This window comes from Dasypus novemcinctus, chromosome 4 (genome assembly GCF_030445035.2).
Source record: "Dasypus novemcinctus isolate mDasNov1 chromosome 4, mDasNov1.1.hap2, whole genome shotgun sequence".
In the NCBI taxonomy this organism is placed as follows: domain Eukaryota; kingdom Metazoa; phylum Chordata; class Mammalia; order Cingulata; family Dasypodidae; genus Dasypus; species Dasypus novemcinctus.
In genome coordinates, this window is record NC_080676.1 from 20,302,421 (window position 1) to 20,328,789 (window position 26,369).

Here is a 26,369-nt window from a genome sequence, read left to right on the forward strand (position 1 = left end):
TCCCTTACTGCCCTGACAGGTTTATTCTTATAACTTTAATTTGCTACTTCATTTTCTACATTTTTGATGTGTTTTCCTTTTGTAAGTATAATTTATACAACTTGATAGATTCTTGAGTTGTCTTTAAGGAGGGAACTGCCTCTATATCCCAAAACATCTGTACTAAAATAAAGGCAATTTGTAATCAGGGTGTCTCAGGGCTGGTTTGTTGAGTAAACTATCCTTCATTTCATTAAAGGGATTTTGACCAGTCTTCTTCAAACAGCGGCCCTATCCATCCAATTCTAATTGAATTATTAAAGAAAAAGTAGGAATCCAATTTTTATAATATCCTCCAAGGTAAAACGAAATCTCTGTAATTGACGGTCTTGGTCTTGGGAGAGGGGAAAGTTGGCTTGGATTCAGTCCCAGACCAGGAGAAGGCCCCAGGAGCAGGGACAGGTGAGACAAATAGAATGTGGAGCATTTCTTTTTCTTAGTTTTTTTTTTCCCCCAAATATTTTAGTCTATCCAGATTTCTACATGACCTTCACTAGAAGTCCTGCACATGAACTGGCAAAGGTCTGAGCATCCAGGATAAGTCTGAATGACAAGATTGAATCCTTTGCTAAACCCACTGGGTCTACAGTAGGATTTGGGAAATCCTATCATTATAAAAGGGGAGCTAGGTTAAGCCCAGACACAGAGGAGAAGTTCAGCTTCCTTGGTTTCCGGGACTCCAGGGGTATAATATATGTGTGTGTGTGTGTGTGTGTGTGTGTGTGTGTGTGTGTGTGTGTGTTTGCTTATTTATCTTTAAGTAATTTGAACAAAGCTCTCAAGAATTTTTATCTGCTAATTCGGTATTATTTCCTACCAGAGGTAGGAAAGTATACATCAAAGACACAAATAGAAATGTAGACACAAGAAAACCAGAAATATTGAAGTATACAAATCACTTATTTGAAGTATATTTCACTCTTTTCTGCAAATTATTATGACACAAACAAAGATATAAAAGATTGTACATATGAGATTTCATCCCATTTTTTCCCTTTTATGATATAGGTCTAATTGTTAATACAGTATTTGCATCTATCAATCTATTTTCAGGCTATTTTCTCTTGATTTAAAGCATATTAAGGCCAAACAATGCTACAGAAAAAGAAAAAAAAAACATTTTAGGCTTCTTTCTGGGTTTATAACCAAACCCCTACCAGTTTCATAGAATGCAACCATGTGGGCTGTACTCAGGAATGCTGGTAGGAATGCTGTTGGAATTTCCCATCTCAAAAGAGTCAAATGAGAAAGTTAGGAACAGGCAAAGCAGTATGTATAAAATATTCAATATATCACAAAACTCTAAACTAAATAAGCAAAATCTGTTAATTAATTGTTAGACTACTGTGATGGTTAGACTATTGTGTCACCTCGGCCAGGTAGTTGTGCCCATTTGTTTGGTCCAGCAAGCACTGGGCTAACTGTAATACAAGGGCATTAATGGACTTTAATCACCATTGACTTTACTGCAGTGGTAAATCATAGGTAGCTGATTACAATTACATCCATCAGAGAGGTTACCATCAGCAATGAGTGACGCTTTATCCAATCAGCTGAATGCCTTAAAAGGGGAAGTGATTCCAGCATTGAGAGAGAATTTCCTAGCTCGTCTTTGGTCAGCCAGTATCACCAGAACTACAGCCTGCCTGCAGAACTGGACTTGTGCATCCCCACCGCTGCATGAGAGACTCTTATAAAATCACATACTATTGACATATCTCTTGTTGGGTCTGTTTCCCTAGAGAACCCTGACTAACACAACTACTTATTCTACAATACATTTCAGGAGCATACTCAAAAGACGGAGTCAGGTTGGGGCCTTGAATCCCAAACAGAATGGTACCCAGAAAACAAATGTAGTGGTCAGAGCAAGGGAGATCATTCTGGAAGCAGGACCTAGGGTCTCAAATCCTGGTCCAGGGGTCTCAAACACTGTACTATCTTCCTGATCTACTTTTTTCTTTCTTTCTTTGAGGTACAGGGGATTGAACCCAGGACCTTGTACATAGGAAGCAGGAGTTCAACCAGTGAGCTACATCCGCTCCCCTCCAATTCTACTTTTGCCTTGATGACCTACTCACCCAGTCAGACATCTGGATCTGGAACTGTTTCTCTCTTTCAAACTTCAAAGCACTGGTGAGCCTAGGGTGCCAGCAGGGCAGGACAAACCCAGTTGCCGAATCTCTAGAATAACAGGTGGCAAAGACTCGATTAACCTGCTCAGCTGTCCTGTTGGGGCTCCAGAACTTTGGGCAGTCAGACTCCTTATGGATCTCCTGGTCCTATCTGGGTTGCCAAATTGATACCGATCAAAGCCTGGGTTCTCTGCCTGAGGCACACAATGACCAATCCTATGACACCTGAGTTTCAAAGGGAAAAAGAGCTTTATTGCAAAGCACAGAGGAGGGAGATCAGAAGACCTAGAGGCCTTAAAATTGTCCCACTGAGTTGTAGTAACTCTGAGTGTTCATAGTATCTAAAGACAGGCAGGTTTAGGATAATGAGTATAATGGCTTGAGATGATAAAGTTAGAGATAGTCTAATTATTGAGCATGTTCAAATGCAAATTGATTACATGCTGTAGCAGTTTGATAATATTGATGAATTCCAAAAAGAAATATTGGATTATGTTTATAAACTGGTCTTTTCCTCTGGGCATATTAGATTATATTGGATTCAGAGGTTTATTTGACTACTTAATTAAGTAGTCAAGTAAACCTCTTGTGCTAGTAGGGTGTTGAGTCCCTGCCCTCACAGGGTGAGGTGGATGGGGACTCACAGATAAAAGGCATGGCAAAGGACAGAGTTGGGGGGTTTTTGATGTTGGAGTTTCAGTGTTGGAGTTTGATGCTGAAGTCTTGAACTGGAGCCCCAGGAAGTAAGCTCATAGAGGAAACAGAAGCAAACCCCAGGAAGGGAAGAACCCAGGAAGCCTGAACCCTCACAGACGTCAGCAGCCATCTTGCTCCAACAGGTGAAAATAGACTTTGGTGAGGGAAGTAACTTATGCTTTATGGCCTGGTATCTGTAAGCTCCTACCCCAAATAAATACCTTTATATAAACCAACCTATTTCTGGTATTTTACAGCAGCAACCCTTTGACTGACTAATAAATATGCATAATCACAGAACAAACATCCAAAAGCGGTAGCCTTAACATGATGATAGACATGATTTTGAGTATTATAATGAGGTATAGGTCATCTATATGTTAAGTATAAGCTACTGCACATGTCAGGTGGGCCAATTTTGGTTAGAACTAGCTTTGTCCAGTAAGAGTTTAGTAACTGGGATGGTTATTTCTGAGTTGACTCATCTTCCTTCTTTAATAAACATTAAGGGCCTTTCTATGTGATCACAAGACTTCAAAGTCATGAAACAAGAAAAGGGGGTACAAGCAGAGTCAGGCACAAGTTACCATGAGGCTTTTACAGTGACATGGTAGATTATGTAGTTATATAATCATTATCAAAGATGAATGCATTTGGGTTACAGTCCAGTGAATTTCTGTAGTTTCAGGTATTTACTTTTGGCTACACTATATTAGAAAGTAAAAAGGCATCTATATAATAATTCAATAACTATAATCATTTGTTAAGTCTTAACTCTTGGTTACAGACTCAACTGCCAATTTACGGGAATCATTTGGACACAGATACATATTAAAGGATATCATGGATTTGTAACCAGCAACCCCCAAGTTGTAGGAAACTATACAGGTCAAACACAGGGTTTCTAAAGCAAATGAACTGTAAGAGAAAAGCAGAAAGTTGATGAGGGGGCACATACAGATTAATGGGGACTGAAAAAGAAGAAAGATAAAATTTAACTTTGTCTAAGCACAGACAAAAACAAGTTACTATACTACTCACAAAATACTAGACACACTTTCTCTTGGCCAGATGAGAGAAGGCTGTTTCTTTAACAGTTACCACTTCATCCTTGCCCTAGATGCCTTGTTTTAAAGATAAATTTTATTGAATGTATTAATCAGTCAATGGGTGCTGATGCAAAGTACCAGAAATCTGTTGGTCTTTATAAAGAGTATTTATTTGGCATAAGAGCCTATAGTTACAAGGCCCTAAAGAATCCAACTCAAGGTTGCTTTCTCACCAAAGTCAATTGCCACATGTTGAAGCAAGATGGTTGCCCATCTCTGTGAGGGTTCAGCCTTCCTTTCTTTCAAGATGGGGGGTCAGGACAGTGAAACAGGTCAGCTCTTCCTCCCAAGGCCAGCTTGCTTCTTTCTTGGCTTTTTCAGTTGCTCTGGTCTCTTTACAAGGTTTGTAAACTGTCAGGTTAATGACTCATCTCTCTTCCCAGGGCTGCAGGATCAAAGCTGCCAAAATTCTTTCCTCTGGTATCCATGGAGCTCTCTCTCTTCCTGTGTATCATCTTGAGTGAGTGTCCACTTATATCAGCCCACCAAGGAAGTGGGGACTTAACCTTAGTAATGTGCTCAAACCAAAGGCCCTAAATTGATTTAATTAAGTAAACTTAAAACCTTTGGATTTAGTACAGTCAAAGGGAATCACACCCAGAGGAATAGAGCAGTTGACAAACATATCCTTCTCTTTTTAGGTTTCATAAATAATCCCAAACTGCCACACTGAGATACCCAGTCTTAGAATGGCTCCCACTTTTTGACAGCACTCTTCCTCAAATCACCCAAACAAAGCCCAGATCCTATTATAGATTTTCTTACCATACTCTTACTGAGTGAGACTCCCTTTGGGTTCCTATGATTTGTGTTCCTCTTTGTATTGCAAGGAGTAATAACTCAATAACTACAGATGTATTCCTGGTATCAAGAGCTTTGATAGGACCTAATAAACTAATGGCAATGTATGAAGTTTATTTTGATTCTAATTTGCATAAATGAACAGAAAAAAAATTAAATGTTTATAAGACAATAGGAGAAATTTGAAGAGTAGATATTTGGTTTTAAGCAATTATTGTTTTTCTTTTTAAAGTGGGATAAATGGCATTGCAGTTTTTTTCAGAGAATATATTTTTATTACTTGCTAAAATATTTACAGATGGAATGAAATGATGACTGAGATTTGCTTCAAAATGAGTAGTAAAAAGAATGGATGAATGAGACTATCAAAACGCCAGCAATTGTTAAAGCTTAGTGATAAAGTGAAGTTTGACTTATTATTCAATTTTTGCATATGTTTGGAATTTTCCAAAGGTTTTAAAAAAATATTCTTTTTAGGAGAGAGAAATATAAAATAATGGAAAGGCCACTGAAGAGCATCCAAAAGTATTGGGCATTACGGTTCCAAAGGACCAGGCCTTCTCTTCTGTGTCTTACCATACCTAAAATAAGGCTATCAAGTAGTAGGTGTTCCTAAGTTGTCTCAGGCAGATAAATGTCTGAATTAATGAAATTGGATCTTGAACCCAGATTTCCGAGAGACTATCGACGTGTTCCTCCCTCCCTCCCTCCTTACACTTCTCAGTTCCACTGAGCCCCCATTCAAGATGGTGGGGCAGGACGGTGAAACAGGTCAGCTCCCCCTCCCTGAGTGTGTGCAGGAGCCCGTCCGCGCAGGCGCAATCCCGCTCTCTTGCCCGACCTTGGCGGATCGCGCTTGCGCAGTAGGGAGCGGCTCGAGGCTCCGGCTAGGCTTTGGGCTGGCTGCAGTCTTAGACAGAGGGCGGCGGAAGTACCTGCCTAGTTGAAGATGAGGCTTTTGCTACTTCTGCTGGCGGCGTCGGCCGTGGTCCGGAGCGAGGCCTCGGCCAACCTGGGCGGCCTGCCTAGCAAGAGATTAAAGATGCAGTACGCCACGGGGCCGCTGCTCAAGTTCCAGATTTGGTGAGTATGTGCGCCTGCCCCGGCCGCTCGCCCTGCCTCTCCTCGGGCCGCTCGCTACCCGAAGCCCCGGCTTTGCGGCCTAGTCCGCCGCGCCTCCCCGGGCCGGGAGGAACAGCCTTTCGCGGCCAGCTTTCTCCAGACCCTTACCTGGGACTGCCTGGCCGCCTTCCCTTCATCGTCGTACAGCTGGTTTTGTGTGGCTCTCGGAATGGAGAGAATGATGGAGGCAGGGAACGAGTTGGTTAAACGCAGAAAGGCGAGGACGTGGGGCCACTTGTCAGTTCCGTGGACCGGCCGGCGGCGTCACGCCGCGGCCACCCTGGCTGCGTGCGGAGGTGGGGATGAGTCGGCGCAGCGTCGGCCGAGGAAGTCCCAGCGTTTCCCCTTCACTTTTCCTTTCCCTTTACCCCGGGGCTATGCCGGACGTCTGCTCAGTCCGGCGCGGTGAAGGCTAATTCGGGTGCTTGGAGGGGACGCGGGAGTGACGGAAGCATTTTTCTCCCGGACCTGCAGGGGTGACTGTGGAGTCAGGCAACGGGGCTTCTGACAGCTGGAGGGCGCAGGGAAGAGAGGAGAGAGTGGGTCTGGGGATGCTGGTTCTCAGTGTGTGATTTCTAAGTGTCAGAAACGGAGCGTAGTGCTCTCCTAAACTTTGACCGTTCGCTCCAGACCACTGGGACTTCACTCCCCGCATACCCGCCTCCCAGGAGAGTTGCCTGCCCGAGCGTGTCTCTCTACCTTTAAAATCTCTTGTGCACTGAAAGAGAGAGAGAGAGCAATAAAATTGTGAAATCGATAACCATGATGTTTTCTCAGGATAGGATCATTAGATTGGTAAGCCTTCAAAGACCTGATATTTGGGAATATTGGCGTTGGCCGTTATTGCATTTAAAATCTGCTTTTAAAGTTTAATGTGTTAACAATGAAAAAAATTTAATCTTTTCAAAGCAGTTTTTTCTAACTTTGTAAATAAAAGTATAGAATTTAATTTTCTGCTTTTCCAACTAGTTTTCTGCTTTATCTTTAAAATTAAAATCAGTTGAAGGTGATCTTGAAGCCTCAGATTCAGAAAATAAGATGGTAAAATTTTATTTATGGAGTGAAGAGTAAAAAAGCTTGCAATTTTTCCTGATTTAAAAAAAAAAAGCAAACAAACTCCTTGTACTGTTTACTGTGTGCCTGGCATATGTCATCTTTTATATAATACTGCAAATGGAAGTCATGAAAGTGACCATTTTACCTTATTCTCATAATTTTTAAGTTAGAAAGTGTTCATCATTTTTGCAAACTATAAAGACTGTAACTGGATTAAGTGAGATGCTTTAGTTTTAAGTAGTTTAAAAAAGACTACAGTTTCCAAGGTATGTGGTTTTTCTATTTCTTACTTTCTTATATCTTCGTTTCACTTTTGTTTTTCCAAATTACTCTTCTTTTACAATTGCTTGTATTGTCACAGTAATTTAACAGGTGTATCTTCCACTGATGGTTGCTGAGGATATTCATGACAAGGTTTTCATTTTCAAAATGGGTAAAAAACTGTAAGGAAGGGCATGGAGTGTGTCAAATTAAACTTTTTAAATTTTATTTTAAGTCATAAGTACTTCATTTGAAGTTTGGATGCTTAGTTTTGTGTGTGTGTGTGTGTGTGTGTGTGTGTGTGTGTTTTCCCCCAGCATGATCGCTGATCTTTATTAAGGGGTGTGGGGTTGGAGGGGCTTATTCCAGTCATGGGTGCTTAGTTTTTGTTTCTGTATCTTTGCTTTTAAGTACAGACCTGTCTATTTTCTTTGGCAATCACACTGCTCACATTTTGCGTAACGAAAGTGCTTCAGGTTTTGTTTTGTTTTTTTAAATTATTTTGAGAGGTTTTCAAGGTTTTTTTTTTTTTTTTAAATAATTGTGCTGCAATCATCATCCTAACATTTGGGAATATCATTATGAACTATTATGAACTAAATTTTTCTTGGGCTTTTTAAAAAAAAATGTTTTTTTTTTTAAAGAAATTTTAGATTATGTAAATGTTACATCAAAATTATAGGGGATTCCCATATACCCCATTCCTTTTCCTCCCACACTTTCCCACCTTAACATCTTTCATTAGTGTGGTACATTTGTTACAACTGATGAACACATATTGAAGCATTGCTGCTAACCATGCACTATAATTTACATTATAGTTTACACTTTGCCCCGCACAGTTTTATAGGTTTTGGAAAAAAATGTATAATGGCTATATTCATCATTGCAGTGTCATGCAGGGCAATTCCAGTGTCCCAAAAAATGCCCCCATGTTCTATCTGTTCTTCTTTCTCCCTCCCCTCAGAACCTCTGGTGGCCACTGCCTTTATATCACTGATACAAGTTCTTTCTTATGGAATGCCTGAATAATAATTCTGTAATAGAATAATAATCTACTTTAGTCCATTGTTCATTCTCAAAATCTTGAGAATTTGAGGATGGTGATGCCCACTCTGTTTCTGTTTGACAGGGGGCTTAGATCCAGTGGGGCAGATATATATATATATATAATCTGTAGGTGGGAAATAACTATTAGTATGCTCTACCCAGTACAGATAAACTTAGCTACGGTTGGTTCCTTTTTTCCCCCGTGAATTATCTGTATATAGTAAATTGAACATTGGATTTAAGTTTTGGTAGGATCTCCAGGACATGCAATTGCATGATTATTTGGGAAAGAGAGGAAGCTGAGGCAGTTGAAGATAAATACGTGAAAATTCTTTTAATTTATATGAAAGTTGAGTGTTGTAAAATCCAATTTTTCATTAATTGCCACTGTTAACTATCAGAAGAGAACTGTTTGTACCTTTTCAGTTGCTTTTGTCTTTCTTATATTTAGCACAAGTACTTTTTCTTTAAATAACTATAGAATGTCACCTGGTAGTACTACTTCTGCTATTGCTAATGGTCAAAATAGCAACATAACACACAAATGGAATTATAGGAAGAGAGAGCAAGCATGCAGAATAGCTTAAAACCAACTTTCCTATTCTCCATTTGCATGGATTGTTTTTTTTCCAATAAATGTGCACTCAGTACCTGCTATTTGCCAAGGTCTAAAGATATGCTGGTGGAAAAGGCCATATGGCACCTCATGAATCCAAAAAAACAGCACAGTATTACTCTATTTTGGCTGATTATGTCAGGTGATTGAGCAAAGCATTAGGTAATTCATATTTCAGAAAAAAGATGTTCTCTGCTTTTTTGGACTTTTGAACTTTAAACAAAAAGTGAAGGTTTCTAATCAGAGCTTAAAGTTCCCTTATCACTTTTTCATTTCTTTGGATTTTTATGTGCAGATGTAGTCTATGAATTCGGGGTTATTGGGAAGAGGTTGTTTGGGTGAAGAGGAGGTAAGGAGAGGTGGTAAGCAGTTGGGCTTGGTTACCAGAAACTTTAACGGCTACTGCTTGGTATGATGTTTGTATGAATGCTTCATTTCCCCCATATATGTGTAATCAGGTCTACAGTGTTTAACCAGTTGTTGCTGTATAAGAGATTATTGCTACAACCCTTTATAGTTAATTCTTGTTTGAACAGTTTACAGTTGATTTACTGAAAATAGTTGTTTAGTTTAAATGAAGTTAAAATTTTAAGGTATAAGCAGAAAATAGCAGAATTTTCAAATTTTTGTTAATTTAAGAATCAGCTTGTGGAGGAGGTGTACCTCAGTGGTTGAGCACGTGCTTTGCATGTACAAGATCCCTGGTATTTACTAAAAAATTTTTTTAATTAAAAAAAAAAATTAGCTATTAAAATTTTAGAACAGCCTACTCCTAAACGGAGTTTTAAGAGGTTAATGATTACAAAAACAGATTTTTATTTAAATTTATACCAACTAAACCTTTGCTTTCATAGTATGGAAGCAAGAAAATTAGACCTGAGACCTTTGCTGATAATGATCAAAATTATAAAATGCTGAATTAGAGAACTCTGAGAAATACTGAATTAATTATAGAGATCATGTTAGTTACTATTAACTTAATATATACATAGTCAGCAGATTATTTGAACACATACTATGTGCAGGCACTTTACTTGGTGTTGGGAATTCAGTTCAGTGCTCCCATGGACTTTATAGGTAGTAGGGGGAGACAGCTATTAATCTATTGATGATACACATGTAAAATTACCATTGTGTTACTTGCTGTGAAGGAAGGTTATATGGTGCTATTAAAGAGACCTAGTTAGGGATTAGGGAAGGTTTCCTTGAGGAAATAAACTTTGAACTGAGATTTGAAGTGGCTTTGTAATGGGAGAGAGCATAGTTTTGCAAGAAGAGACGGAGGCTACTGATCTCAGAGACCAAAGAGAAGGTGGCACAAGACCCTGCATGACCGGTCTGGTAGGCCATGTTAAGGATTTTGGTCTTTGGCCTAAATAGCAGTAGAAACCCTTGAGTGTTTAATGTGGAATGGGGTAGGGGGTGAGGAGCTGTGATTTGATTTGCATTTTATAAAGATCAGCTAATTGCGTAGTGGAAAAGACAATACAGGGGACAAAGAATAGATGTGGAGAAACCATTTAAGGGGCTGTTGGATTTGTCCAGGCAAGAGATGATGGAACTTAATAGAAAGATGTAGTTTAGAAGTAGAGAGAAAATGAGAGGTTTGAAAGGTCTTTAGGAGGTAAAGTTAGTGGCTCCTGGTTATATATTTGGGGGTATGGAGAAGCAGTATATAGAGTGAGAGGTGTCAAAGATGTCTTCTGAGTTCTGATAAATGCTACCCAAGTCACTAGAATGGTAAACAATGAAAGAAGGCAAAAATTTGGGGGGGAAGGGGAACAGGAAGGGATTAGAGAAGGAGGGGAATAATGAATTTTGAAGATAAAGCACAGTAGCCAGGGTAAAACCCCCCCAAATTTTTACATTTCTCCAAAGTAGACTCAGTAATTGTTGGAAACTAGAAAACTTAACAGTTACTGTATTTCACCAAATCAAAGATACCATGTATTGTAAGGTGTACCAATATTTTATGTATTACTCAGAAAGAAAAAATACTGCCATTTAAATGATTACATACTTATCATTACAAAATAAATCCTTGTTTTTCTGAGATGCTAAATACAGAAAAATGTGCCTCTTGGGATCGTTGACAGACAGGAGTAATAACAAGTTCATGCAAATAGCAGAGTAATAGAAGATAGTTTACTAGAAAACAAATAAAATGGTGGCTACTTAACCTACCAATATGAACTTTTAAAAAATACTATAATATTTACATGGCATTGTTAACCTTTTTTTAAAACCAGTTTTTAAAAAGCAAATACCTTTAGTAGCTAATTGAATACTATGTATATAATAGTTTGAACCTAATGAGTGAAGTGCTTTATTCATAACTGCAAAGCTTTTAAGTATAGGTAAAACACATACTATATTATGAAGTTTTATATGAATAAATTTGTAGTAGTTTTTTTTTTGTTTATTTTTTTCCTCCACTTATCTTTTGGTTCAATAAATACAGATCTACATCAACAGGCATTGTCCATAATATGGGTATGCTTTAATTTATTAACTAGTTCCTTATTGGTCAACATTTAAATTGGTCCTAATTTTTCACAAAATTACATTGCTGAAATGAATATCCTTAAATATTTTTGTGTACTGTCCAATTATTTCCATAAAATAAATCCGTAGAAGTAAAATATGTCAGAAGTTACGTACGTTTTAAATTTTGATGTAATTTGACATAATCTTCTTTAGGAACTCAAAATATGTCTTAATTCTTCTGGGTTTTGAGTTTTCTTGCAGTCCCTCCTTATCTCTTATATCAACCTTCTGCCACTTGCAGACCATTTTTGGATATAGGCTGAATCTTTCGATTGCTGTTTCTGCTGTTTCCTTTTATTTTATGATATTTTTTCCATTGTCCCTCAAATTGTTCTTTTTTCTCTTTTCTGTTTCTTTTTTGGTACATTTATTACCCGCATTGTTTTTTGTTGTTGTCGTTGTGTGTGTGTTCTCGCTGTCTGTTCTCTGTGTCCATTCCTTTGTTGTATCATCTTGCTGTGCCAGCTCTCCATGGCATGGGCCATCAGCTCTCCATGGTGTGAGCCAGTCAGCTCGCTGCGCTGCAGGCCAGTTTGCCATCACCAGGCAGCCCCTGGAATTGAACCCAGGGCCTCCCATATTGTAGATGGGAGCCCAGTCACTTGAGCCATATCCATTTCCCTCTTTTCTGTTTCTTAAGTGAGACAAGGGAAACAGCTTCAAACACTATCAACTGATGAACTCTGTCATCTTCATTAGAATGTTGACAACTCCAAAAAGGCTTGGAAATTTTTGTTTAATTTGCACTCACTGCTGTATCTATAAATCCTAAAGCTGTACTAGTCATCAGTCACTATTTGTTGCAAAAAGAGTAGCTACCCTGTGATAATCTGTGATTGACCCTGTGGTAGCCTATTTCTCTTCCCCTCTCCCTTTTATATTCTAAATGGAGTGTAGATAGCTAGCTTCCAGTCAGCTCCTTTCTGATAGATTTTTATTGTCTTCTGTTTCAGCTATGTTGATGTTATGCATAAGATGTGAGACATATAAAACTTAAATCTGAACCTACTCTGCTAGGTAGTCTTCTTGTCCTGGCCTCCCTGCTCTTCTGGTGGGACTAAACTTCCCAGAATTCATTGTGCTACTGCTCGTTCTCTTCTTGCTGCCGTAATTCTCCACGTACCCTTACCTTACAATTTAATCCTTCTGATGTTTTTTTCTTTTTTCTCTTTTCTTTTCTCCTTTCCCTTTCCTTTCCTTTTCCTTTTCCTTTTCCTTTTCCCCTCCCCTTCTCCTCTCCCCTCCCTTCCTCTCCCTTCCCCTCAGCCTCTCCTCTCTCCTCAGCCTCTCCTCTCCTTAGCCTCTCCCAGGATGTAGAAAGTTGGGGATGAAACCATGTATAGTACTTTACCCACTTCCTTGAATGTGAAGAATAGCTGCGGGGTTCTCCCTTTGAGATAAACTTTGTATCTCTTGGCTTTCAGAAAGGAATTTTCCTGAAGCAAAGTTTAGAGAATTTTTCTTAATTCTGCCCCTCTCCTACATGCCATCAAACTTATTGCCATCAAACAACAGTGGTGTGGCATATTTGATCAATTTCTGTGATTTCAGAATTTGAGAGAGAATTTGAGAGGCTATGAACCAAACGGTCAATTAAAAATTTTCAGCAGCTTACTGTTTTAAAAGGTCATTATGGCTGGTAGAAAAAATTGAGAAACAGTAAATGATTTCAGATTTCCATAGCATAAGAATGGAAGCGGAACCCAACTGTTTTAATTATGAATGGTCTCTAGTTTGGCATTACAGTGTTTACTTGAAGATGATTTAACTTATTTTGCTTTGGTTTGACATTATGAAGCCTAACATTGGCACCAAAGCATGACACTATTTTCCTTAGGAGTATGTTGCATGCTTTATCACTTCAGTGGTTCCTTTGGGATGTGTTTGTCGCTGACCAGAGCTCTACTTATGGTAGACTTAACTGGGTTACCTCACTACTGTCAATCTTAAATGTAGTCCTATATTTGGTCTGTTTTCTAGTTTGCATCTGGTAGGTCTTAATATTAGACTAATTTTGTAGGCTGGCCCATGCTTTATTTCCCCCATTTTACTAGTAGAGAAAAAGAAAGGGTGAAGATTGTTTTTTTTAAAAAAAAGGATAGAATGCAGGTACTTTATGAAATAAAAGTTGTGTGATAGAAAGATCAGTGAAATTACAGTTCAGTCTCTCCTTGTCCTTTTACGGTGACACTTGTGTTTGTAGTTTGTACTCTGCTACTGTATGGCCTTGCTCATGTGCTTCCTTGTAATTGTTCCCTAGGGTTTGCTCTAGATATGTCGCTCTGAAACTAAATGGTGAACTCATTTAGGAAAGGAGAAAGAGAAGTGTCAAGTATTAGCATACTTACAATAATGGTGATAATAGTTTACCTACACATGTGTGTAACTCTCTCATGCCTTATTTCATGAGTAGCGTGGGTGATGATATTACAGTTACTGTCCTCCTTGTACACAGGGATGGATGCTGTGACAGAGAGAGTTTAGTTGACTTGACTGTTGTGGGTTGGTCAGTGAGCCATCCAATTCCTGTTACTTAGTGATCTTGCCACAGGTGTACTATTGCATCTTGAGTCAGAATTTTCTTTTTTACATTGGTCATTCTTTCAAACTCTAAGATCTTTTCTGTTACTGAAGAGAACAGGTCTTTATAGTCTCATGTAACATGGGTTCCAGTATTAGCTCTGCCGATGTTCACAGAAGCATTACTCACTGTAGCCAAAAGTTGGAAACAACCAGGTGACCATGAACTGATGAATGAATAAACAAATTGTGGAATATACACACAATGGAATATTATGCATAGGTAAGAAGAAATGAAGTTGTGAAACATATGACAGTATATATGAACCTGGAGGATGTTATGTTGAGTGAAGCAAGCCAGACACAAAAGGAACAATGCTGTATGATTGCCCTATTGTGAACTAAATATATTATGTGAAATATGAATGAGTAGAAATGCATGTATAAGACCATTTTTCTTTGAAGGTGAACAAATGTAAGTTAATACTACAAAACGTTAGTATCAGACAAAAATATTATACTAAGTGAAAGAGACCAGAGTATTACATATTGCATGATTCCATTGATATGAAATGTAAATATAAATCAGTTTATAAAGATGACATGAAATTACTGGTTATGTAGATCTCAAAAAGGAATGCTAAGTGGTGTGATGTTTTTCTTTTTGGAGTAGTGAAATTGTTCTAAAATTTTTGGGATGATGAATGTACAACATTGTGATTATCCTGAAAGCCATTGATTATACACTTTGGATTGAATAGCCAGAAACACCAGCCATGTGCAGTGGGGGAAGCATAGAAAAGGTTGAGAGATAAGGGATTTTCTTGTTTGTTTGTGTGTTTTTTGTTTATTATTATTGAAATAATGAAAATGCTCTAATAATGATTGAAGTGATGAATGCACAACTATGTGATTATACCAAATACCATTGCTTGTACTATATGCTTTGTTAATATGTATCAATAAAATTGATTTGTTTTTAAAAAAAAGTGGTAGGTCTATTTAACTCCGTTGTTTCTGAAGTAGATTTTTAAAAAGATACCTTTTCTTTCTTGTTAGGAATTTTTTTTTTTTTTTTTACTAGATAGAATCCTCTGTGCTTTCCTGCCAGACTGTCTCCCTTCCACCTCTAGACCTCCCCAATCCCCCCCCCCAACCCCCCTCCCAAATTCCAGCCTCTATTTTTCAAGACCTAAGTTAAAGTTCTGGATAATATTCACTTTCTTTCTTTTTCTTCCTTGAGATATAATATCAAGAAGAGTGAAGCTTTAAAAAAAGATTTTGAAAGCAGAAGTCGACTTAACAGGCATACTAGTTTAAATTTTACGTCACTGCTACAGCATTTGCCTGTGTTACATTAGGAAGTCATTCATGGAAATGATAACTTTTAATAATCTTAATGTAGTTTTTTGGAGAAAAATATAAGGAATGGATATAGTACACACAGTTTTCATAGATTTTTGCTTTGCTTTTTTTTTTGTGGTGTATAAAGAGATACAAACAGCAGTTGCACAAAAGCTAATAAAAGAAGGTAATTGTAAAATTTGATGCTGCAAAGGTAACATACCTAGCAGTCTCCTCACTTTAAGCATGTAGACGACGGGAAGATTTTAAGAGAACAAGACTCAGGTGATTGAGAGGGTCAGTGTAATTAATGTGATGGTGGATTCATCTCATTAGGTTCCCTAAGAGCCTTGATACTTGGTGTGTGATGACTTGATTGATTCTTAGGTTGTCTGGAGAGAGGATCTTGGCAAGATGGCCTTTCTACTTTTGAGCACTCTGCCAGTGCTTACAGGTTCAAATAGGAATTTTGCTGGTATTGTACAAGATGTAAAAGAGAATGGTGTTAAGGTTAGCCTGTCAGAGGAGAAAGCACATGCAGTTATTCTTCAGGAGATAAGGTATTTCAGGTTTACAAAACAAGAATCCCAGGACCTTGAAGGCTTTGAGATCATGAAAAGGTATTGTGTTGTTGAATAGTTTTGAGTAATAGCACAATAGTCCCAGAAGATGATAATTTTAGTTTACAGGAGCCATTGAAATAATGAAAGATGTAAAATGAGAATGCTAACAAGTCCAAAGAAAATATGATTTGTAGCGTTAGCTGTCTCTTCTTTTGGAGATTTTTAGGAGTTGGAAAAGAGGTGGAAGATATAAGGGTAGTGAGAGGAAGCTCAAGTGAGGTGCAGTCTTCTGGTTTATAATTCTTAGACGCTGCAGATTAGGTTGTCAGGCTTAAAATCTTATTCAAACTGTTGGGCCTGGTTGGAATCAAACAGTATAAGTAGAGGATTTGAGGACAGCTTTATATAGGAAAAGATTTGTTTTAGTGACAGACGAGGGTACAGTGAATGGAACTACAACAAACAAACTTGCGGTTTCTTGACTGAAACTAGGTCAGAAGATTATGTAACTAGAAATGAAGTTTTTTGTTTGTTTTGTTTTGTTTCTTAATGGAGAATATTAGGGAGAAGGGAAGACTGTAGAATTCAGAGCTAGGAAGGATTTTATTAGTATGTGTAGGAATATAAGATGCAGCCCAAAAGTTCAGTGACTTGTCTAAGGTTTTACAGCTATGTGTATTTATTGGCAGAGCCAGAACTAGGATCTTGATTTTCTTCCTTATGGTAGTTCAGCCAGGAGGAATATTAAGAGAAGTTAGGGTATTAAGATGAAACTTAAGTATTTGACAGATGTGGGAGAACAACTAGTCAGCAGATAAGAAGATGAAAGAATAAAAAAATCATTTTCATAGGAAACAGATATTACTTGTTAGTATGTGTTAGGGGAATTTGAAAGGAGGGATTCTGTTTGGCAGGACCCTGAAAAATGAATAAGGATTAGGTGACAAGAAATTTGGTAGTATTTTAGGGATGGTACAGTGTGAACAAAGGTATGGAGTCAGAAATATATAAGATACATTGGGAGATACGAAGCTGATTACGCTGGAAGTCTCAGCTAGGGCAGTAATTGGAAAGGTCGGTTGGTACCGAGTAGTAGAAACTTTTACTAACAGGCTAGAGGGAAGTGGATTTTGCTCAACTGATAGAGTGTCTGCCTACCATATGGGAGGTCCAGGGTTCAAACCCTGGGTCTCCTGACCCATGTGGTGAACTGGCCCATGCACAGTGCTGATGCATGCAAGGAGTGCCATGCCACGCAGTGGTGTCCCAAGGAGTGCACCCCGTAAGGAGAGCTGCCCTGCGCAATAAAAGCCTACCCGGGAGTGGCACGGCACACACGGAGAGCTGATGCAGCAAGATGACGCAACAAAAAGAGACACAGATTCCCAGTGCTGCTGACACGAATACAAGCAGACACAGAAGAACACCCAGCAAATGAACACAGAGAGCAGACAACTGGGGAGAGGGGAAGGGGAGAGATAAATAAAAATAAATAAAATCTTTTAAAAAAATTAGATGGAAGGCCTAGTGAAAGTAATAAGGCAAGAAAAAGAAAAAGGACATCCATAAAAAAAAAGGCTAGAAGTTCAGGTTTGGTCTTCTAAAAGTGAAGATGGTTTTTACACAGGTGATTGCTATAATGAAAACCACTTTTGGAGCTGAATTGATTTGGTTTGGGATAGGTGGGAAGTAAGCATACCAATTATTAGTTAAAAAGCAGCTTTGATTGGACATGAAGTTTAAGCCCAGTTTTAATGGAAAAAGAAAATAAAGAAATGGATGTGGCCCCTGGTGTATTTTTGAAAAATCAGTTTAATTGATACATATTAATAAAGCTTACAGTTCATCCAAAGTGTACAGCAGTGGTTTTTGGTATAATCACATAGTTGTGCATTCATCATTTCAATCATTATTAGAGCATTTTCATTATTTCAATAATAATAAAATCAGACGAGAAAATTCTTCACCTCTCAGTTTCTCTAGGCTTCCCCTGCCGTACATAGCTGATATTTCTGGCTACTTTTGGACAATTATTTATTAAGCAGTTTTATTGAGATGTATTCATATACCATATGATTTATCCAAAGTGTATAATCCATGGCTTTTAATATAAACACAATTTTGTGCATTCATCACCCTAATGTAGTTTTTTTTTCTGTTTTTATTTTCTATCTTTTTGTTTTATTTTTGCTTTCTTTTTTTTTAAGGCCCCCCAGTGTAGTTTTGAACCTGGGTAAATGGGATGGTATATTGGTTAAGGAATCTGAACTATCAAAATGGAGCTGAGTTGGAGGACTATTTTAAGACAGAAGCAGGCAGGATATGTAAGGAATATTTTCACAGTCTGTGCTCCTTATAACAACTAGTCTTAAGTCTTTTCTCTCATATAGTATTTATAGAAATGCTAAAAAGGTATAAAATAAAGCCACTTAATTATTATAACCCAAAAAGTATTGGTTTCTTTAAATTTCTCCTTAATTTTTGCCTTTATTATTTCTTCTTGAGATATTTGTCCCTTTTGTGATTCACAAACGTATTTTTCTAACTTACTCAAAATTTTATATATATTGATATTTGATTAGTGATCTGTTTTTCTTCTCTTTCTTTGTCTATTATTTTTTGAGGTCACCAGCTTCTGATTTTCAAGAAATCCTTTGCCACGGATTGTTCCACCAACCATTAATAAATGTCTTAAGTTCCTCAGTTATTCTTGGGGAAGAAATTTTTATCCCTTTACTCTGGAAAGCATATTTTAATTAGCAGATTTATATGATATGTAGGCATTCCATAAAGACATTTTAAATGTTATTTTGAAACATTTTAAAGTTTTATTTATCTGCATTTTGAAGGAATTTTGTCTCATCAAATCTTTCACATACTGCTTCATACTTTTATTAGTGTTCCAGTTATCATTTCAATACATTTTTTGAGGTATAATTCACATACTGTAAAATTCACATGCTATAAAATTCACCCTCAAGGTATTTCTATAAGTTGTTAGAGAGGGTGATAAAAAATAAAATGTTGTTTTTTATGAAATCTGGCCAAACTAGAAAGATTTCTTGACTGCTTGGTTTATTGCTTTTCTGTTTGTCTTATACTTTTACCTGTTGGTTGTAGACTGGTTTCGTTGGACTAAACTCAGTAATGAAGCGAGAGCTTCCTTAGAAGCTACTTTAGGCTGTGTGTGTGTGTACGTGCATGTGTGTTTACAGTCTCCAGTAAGAGTGAGGCAGCAGGAAAGGAAATGACCTGATTTTATACACTTTTACCTGATAAGCAGCCACCTTTTTAGCTTTGCAACTTTTTAAAAGAAAAATTCAGCAAAACCATTCACATTGTTGATTTTGCTTTTTTAATGAAAGCACTTACCAGATTAGCTCATTATTTCCTCCCTGAATCTTATTTCTTACCTGATTTACTGAGCATCTTTTCCATATTTCATTGCTTAAAACACTTAGTGCAGGTGATGCACCAAACATTTTTCTTCATCTACTAAAACACAGAACAAGGAGAAATAAGTAAAGATTACATCTAAAGGGGAGCGAATGTGGCTCAAGCGGTTGAGTGCCTGTTTCCCACATGGGAGTTTCTGTTTTGGTTCCTGGTGCCTTCTAAAAACAAACAAAAATAACAAGCAACAAGCAAACAAACGAAAAAACCAACTTGGGCAGCCGATGTGGCTCAGTGGTTGAGCACTAACTTTGTACCTAGGAGGTCCCAGGTTCAATCCCTGGACCCTGTACTTAAAAAAAAAAAATTCTAAAAGTATATGATCACATTTCAATGATCAGTGAGCTGTTGGAGCCAATCAGTAATGTAGACAATTAGAAACCACAGTATTTACAAAATATCTTCCTGGTTTTCTTGGTAAAGGATGGGACAAGTATTGAAATTCCTGGGATGCTAGTAGCAGAAACCCATTTGAACAGATTTAAACAAAACTGGAAGTGCATTAAGAGATTATTGAAGGATAGTCAAAGATCAAAGACAGGGATACAGCATGGCCCTGGGTGGGGCTGAAATGGAGAACTGGAAAGCCTGAGAGGCTTCACTCTTTCATTTATGTACACCTGTACTGTTTTCAGTAAAATATACTTCATTGTTTTCTCTTTTCTCTAAAGATTGGCTTAGCTTCTCTTCTCTGTCCTTTAGAATGATTATGCCTCCTCCCCCAGCTCTGATGTTAAATGGTTCCCTGTATGGAGAGAGTGAGTCACTTTGAAATCCTACTTTTTCATTCCTAGAGGAGGGACTCTGGGCCTTTTTGTGATTGCTTCCCATTTCTGGCACATCACTTACGGCAAGGGGTTGAATCTTATTGTGTAAATATATCCCAGAATACAGTCCTCTGTGTGGGTGAGAGGGCCATTGACAGGAGGATCATTGTGAATAAATGGGGATGGTGAGGGAAGTGGCTGTGGCTCAGTCGATTGGGTTCCCGTCTACCATATGGGACGCCCTGGGTTTGTGTCTCAAGGCCTCCTTGTGAAGGCAAGCTGGCCCACATCCATGGAGAGCTGATGCCCACGGAGAGCTGGAGCAGCAAGATGACACAACAAAGGGAAACAAGCTGACACAGAGAGTAGACAACAAGCAAGCCACAAGGGGGGATGTAAATAAATTAAAAAAAAAAATCTTTAAAAAGGGGGGGATGGTGTGTGAGATGGTGAAAATAGAAGAAATCACAGTATTTATTTTATAACAGTAAATATCTTGAAATTTTGCCCATGTTATCTTTTAATAAGGAGAACATGACAAGTTAGAGTTTGATATAAATAGGCATTTGAGGTGGCGGACTTGGCCCAGTGGTTAGTGCGTCCGTCTACCACATGGGAGGTCCGCAGTTCAAGCCCCGGGCCTCCTTGACCCATGTGGAGCTGGCCCATACGCAGTGCTGATGTGCACAAGGAGTGCTGTGCCATGCAGGGGTGTCCCCTGCTAGGGGAGCCCCACGTGCAAGGAGTGCGCCCCATAAGGAGAGCTGCCCAGCGGGAAAGAAAGTGCAGCCTGCCCAGGAATGGTGCCGCCCACACAGAGAACTGACAAAAGATGACGCAACCAAAAGAAACACAGATTCCTGTGCCGCTGATAACAACAGAAACGGACAAGAAGATGCAGCAAATAGACAAAGAGAACAAACAACTGGGGTGGGGGTGGGGGAGGGGAGAGAAATAAATAAATAAATAAATCTTTTTTTTTTAAATAGGCATTTGACTACAGTTAGTGGCAAATGTAATATAAGGGAAAAGTGGGATGGCTAACATTACAAATTGGGAGACTTTTAACATATAATGGACTTTAAAATGCACAGATTTTTTATTTGAAAGTGGATAAAGGATTTTTCTGTACTTCTGACATTTCCTTTCTATTCCTTAGATGTAGATCTTTTAGAAAAGTACTGTTTGGTGTGGAAAATACTTTAAATTGGGGTTAATAGTAGTTGACTCAATTTTGTAAGGTTATCTTTGTTTTACTAGAAAGGAATTTGCAAAGAGATCAGGAGCCAGTGTTTACATTTAAGATTTCTTTTCAATGTTTAGGTTAAGTACCTTTGTACAGGGGCAGAGAGAACAGGCAGCTGTTGTAACGTATTTATTTGTCATGAGTTCGCTGGCAATCTGATAGTTTTACTCAGTTATCCAGAAAGTGGGATAACTTGAAAGAGCTGAATGCGGTACAGAGATGGAATGATTGCTAGCTTCTTACCATGTAAGCCTTTAATTTGACATTTTGCCCACCTTGATAAACACTGGGCATGTTTCACTTTGAAAAGCATCTGTCAGCAGTAGTAATTGCTGTTTCAAAACAGAAAGTCTGTTTTGAACAATTTTTGGGAGAACAGTCATATAGGAAAATCTTTCCTTGGTTTTTCTTCACAAGTCTGGAGGCAAATAGAGGGAAAATGCATGAGGAAATCTGTTTTAAAAATATGTTCTGGCAGTAGTAATTTTTCAGAAATACTTGGAATCAGAAGAATCAAGGGTAGATTCAGGCTTCTAAGCAAAATAGGCAAAGAGGTGGGGGACATGGAGGAATCTGACCAATAGTGTTGCCCACACATAGATGTACCTATCCAGCTCAGCCCCCCTAGGGATTCCCTTGACCACTTGAAGGATTGGACTCTCAAAGCAGTATGAGGAACATCTTGAGGCTCACCGACTTTGTTCTCCCAGAGGGGAGAACTAATGCATGAAGATACTTCATTCAGTACAGAATCTCAGAGACCTCTGCCACCAGGAGGCCAACCGTACGTAGGGGATTGTGGCATCATGAGCAAAGGGAATGTGTTGCCTGGACACAAGGAAGGATTTGGGCTTACAACATCTAGCTGTAGCTTTTCTTTTTGGATATTAATTGGAAAGACCTAGGACCACAAATTACTGAGTCTATGTTCTAGTCCCAGCCCTGGCACCAAGAGCTGAGACCATGTCTGCCCAGTATAGAGTTGAACATGTAGTAGACATTCAATAAATATTTGAGTGAGTGAATGAATAAATAATAAATGACTTTATAACTTAGAAAAGTCACTTGATCTCTCTTGGCTTCATTTTTTCCTTTCATCTATAAAAAAGCAGTTTCAACTATATTAATTTATGATCTCCAGTTCTCAAAATATAGCATTAAAAGTTAGATGCTATCATTTTAGATAATCAACTCCATTATATATGCAAATGCAAACTTGAGCATTGAAATCAGGTAGTGTTTCTTGGTTTTAAAAGCATTAGGCATATAGGTGATCTAGATTATTTTTTATAGTATCTTCAAAACAAAATTAAATTTCTTGTAGAGAAAATAATTGTGGCCAAATACCAGTAGTTGGTGAATCTATGTGAAGAGTTTATGTAATATCTTAATACTATTCTTGCAACTTTTCTGTATATATTGGAAATCATATAAAGTTAGAAATCTGAATTCAGAAAAGTGTCAAACATGATCAGTGGAAGAATAAACAATATAGCAATAATAATAAAATTTATTATAGAGAACTTTATGGGCATATGAAGCTATGTTTTGGAAATACTGGACCAGAGAGTATCTCTGAGAGCTCATTCACTCCGACCTCCCATATAACAACTATACAAGAGACAGGTGTAGTTTTAGTCTCTGACCATTTTGGATGTCAAACTGACCAACTTGAATGCCTCTGTTAAAATTTTGGATGTGGTGAAAGTTCAGTAAAAGATAAGGTATATGCAATTTTAAGTTCTTTTAAGCATATAACTATAGACGTTTGTCCCACTCCACTTGTCAAAAATTTCATACTTTATAGGCACTTAATCTTTTGGGAAATTTTCATTGTAGAGATTATTAACTGTAAAGGAAAACTGGGACTCTGTTTTGTTTTGTTTTTAAAGTGGATTTTCTTAAATTGAGGTCTGCCAATATTTGGGTTGTTTTACTCTCTCAGATACCAACTTGATTCTGTTTTCTTGGATGGCTTTGGTGGTTAGTATTATTTTTTTCCTTGATGACCAGATTTCAGCTTGACCAACAAAGCTGGCACCTCAGGTTTTACTGTAACTTAATTATTTAATTACTGACCCTACCAAGTGATATCTTTATTGCTTTATGGTATGGATGTGCCTCTTAGCACTTAACTCAGTGTGCTTAACAGTCTACCTGAATTTGTAAGCTCTTCTGTTGCTGTAGTGGGACCATCTTCTTTTATGTCTGCATATGTGCTTTAGTGGCATATTTCCCTTTTCTTGGTTGAATAACATATTAATATATCTGCAGGTCAGTTGTCCAGAGACTTATTTCCGGTGATGGAGAGGTTGGCTGTTATTGACTTAATTTCCTGGAGAATGATTTGGATTTTCTGTCGTATTACTGAAAATTATCTTCTCTTTTGTTTTTTGCAAAGTAGAATCAAATTTTAGAATCAGAAGGAATCTGAGAGTTGTTTACTCTAAGTTCCTCTTATTGTGTGTTGTTCAGCATGCATGACAGTATTTGCTATGGGCCAACAATAATACAAATCTATAAAGCTTTATGTTTTCTTATTATTATATAAAGCTTCATGTTTTAATGGAAGCATTTACTTGAGGGGTAGGTAATTTACATATGTTAAATTTCAAACTTGTGCATAGTTGCAATATACTCAGTCATTCAATCATTAGTTTGAATGATCTTGAGAAACATTTGTGTTTTTTTAATTAGAGAAGTTGTAGTTTTACAGAAAAATCATGCAGAAAACAGAGTTTCCTTCACACAGTTTTCCCTTTTTTATTAACCCTATACATGAGTGTGGTACCTTTGTTTCAATTGAAACAATATAATTATACTATGAACATAGTTTACCTTAGCATTTACTGTGTGTGTTGTACAGTCCTGTGTTTTTATTTTAAAATATTTTCTAGTAACATAAACAACCTAAACATTTCCCCTCTGACAGTATTCAAATTTACAATTCAGTATTGTTAATTAAATTCACAATGTTGTTACTGACATCACCATGTATTACCAAAACTCTTCCATCACTCCAAAGAGAAACTTTGTACCAATTATAGCTTCCTATTCCATACCCCCACCTTGGCCCCTGAAAACCTGTATCTAGCTTCTGACTCCATGACTTTGCTTGCTCTAATTATTTCATATCAGTGAGATCATACAATAATTGTTCTTTTGTGTCTGGCTTATTTCATTCAACATGATGTCTTCAAGGGTCATCCATGTTGTTGCACGTATCAGAACGTCACTCCTTTTTATGGCTGAATGTTTATTCATTCATTGGTTGTTGGACACTTGGGTTGCTTCCATCTTTTAGCAGTTGTGAATAATGCTGCTGTGAATGTTGGTGTACAAATACTGTTTGAGTCCTTGCTTTCGGTTCTTTTGGATATATACCCAGAAGTGAAATTAAGAAAGATTTATTTTTACTATTGGTAATAATTTTTAGGTTTTGTTAACTGTAAAGTAACTCTAGGTATCTTCTAAAACATTTCATGGAAACACTTTTATTTTTCTGCAGTGTTTCCTGAGGTTATAGGCGGGTGTTTGAGGAGTACATGCGGGTTATTAGCCAGCGGTACCCAGACATCCGCATTGAAGGAGAGAATTACCTCCCTCAACCAATATATAGGTAAGTAAATTCCATTAATTTGAAAGGAGAAGAAATTATTTAACTTCATAAACTTTTGTGAATTGGGTCAATTGACTTTTCTTGGTTATTATAATTACTTAGTTGGTTATAATAAAATATAGAGAATACTGCTTTACCCAAATTTAAAAGACTGCATGTGAAGTAAAGAGGAGGGTCATTTTAGAGGTGACAGTCCTTCTAAAAAGCCTTTCTGTGTGCTTTTTACTGTGGAAATAAACCAAGAACTCCCAAATCTTTAAGAAAGTTGATGTATTAATTTAAGAAATAATGGTATTTTACAGGCAAATCCTTTATAATATTGTGAGTTAATTTTTTTGGTTGTTTATATTAAGCATTTTTATTTTTTAAATCTAAAATAAAGTTTAGTAACAATCTTTTTCTCTAGTTATAATTAGTAACTTTAAGATTTGGTAGCTGGAAAATATCTATACACATATACTTGCATTATCGTCTTGAAGTAGATGAGAAATTGTGACTTCTGATGAATTTATTTCTTTTTTTTTGCTAGACATATAGCGTCTTTCCTGTCAGTCTTCAAACTAGTATTAATAGGCTTAATAATTGTTGGCAAGGATCCTTTTGCTTTCTTTGGCATGCAAGCTCCTAGCATCTGGCAGTGGGGCCAAGAAAATAAGGTATGTGATTTAACAGCTTTGGTAGCTATAGGTTTTTAGGCTGTCAGTGAGAATATTTTAATGTATTTGTTTTTCAAGTAATTGTTAAATGAGTCATCTGTTTATATATATTTCAACCTCTAGGCTACTCTCTTTTTTTTTTAAAAGAGGTACCAGGGATTGAACCTAGGGTCTTATACATGGGAAGCAGGTGTTCAACCACTGGGCTACATCTGCTCCCCAATGAGAGTTGGTTTTCTCATTTGTTTGTTTTTTAGGAGGCACCAGGGATAGAACCCAGGCCCTCTTGAATGAAAAGCAAGCATTCAACTACTTGAGCTACATCTGCTCCCTTCTAAATTACTTTTTAATCTTTGGGCAAGTCATTTAAATTCCCTAGGCTTCAATTTCCATATTTCTATTATGAATGTTTAGATTCTACCTTTTTATTATGGGTGGTGGTATGCGTGGGGGGTGGTACTTTAGTAGAATCTGCAGACAAAATAATTTATCAACTGATTTTGATTATACGACTTGGATCAAATTGTATCCAGCAAGACAATATATGCATAGTGTGGGCTTTTATACATTTAAAAAAATGTTTCCAGTGATTCGTTCTTGCCAAACGTACTCTCTTATTATTATTATTTACTTATCCTTTAACTGTTCTGTTCTTGAAGTTGTTTGGAAAATTGTCTAAAAGAATCCCAATATAAATGTACTTAGGACTCTTGTGCAATTTCATTTTACATTTGTAGGTTCTTGCTGCAATATATGGTCTTTCTAGATC

At 37.5% G+C, this 26,369-nt stretch overlaps 1 protein-coding gene across 1 annotated transcript in view; it reads left to right on the forward strand.

Annotated features, from left to right (window-relative positions):
- The first annotated feature begins 5,594 nt into the window (after positions 1-5,594).
- Positions 5,595-26,369, forward strand: part of SELENOT (selenoprotein T) — a 28,347-nt gene continuing 7,572 nt past the window's right edge. The window contains exons 1-3 of the mRNA XM_012527969.3: positions 5,595-5,863; positions 24,834-24,944; positions 25,474-25,600. Coding sequence (XP_012383423.1) covers positions 5,730-5,863; positions 24,834-24,944; positions 25,474-25,600 — 372 coding nt within the window. The 5' untranslated portion in view covers positions 5,595-5,729. The remainder of the gene's footprint in view (positions 5,864-24,833; positions 24,945-25,473; positions 25,601-26,369) is intronic.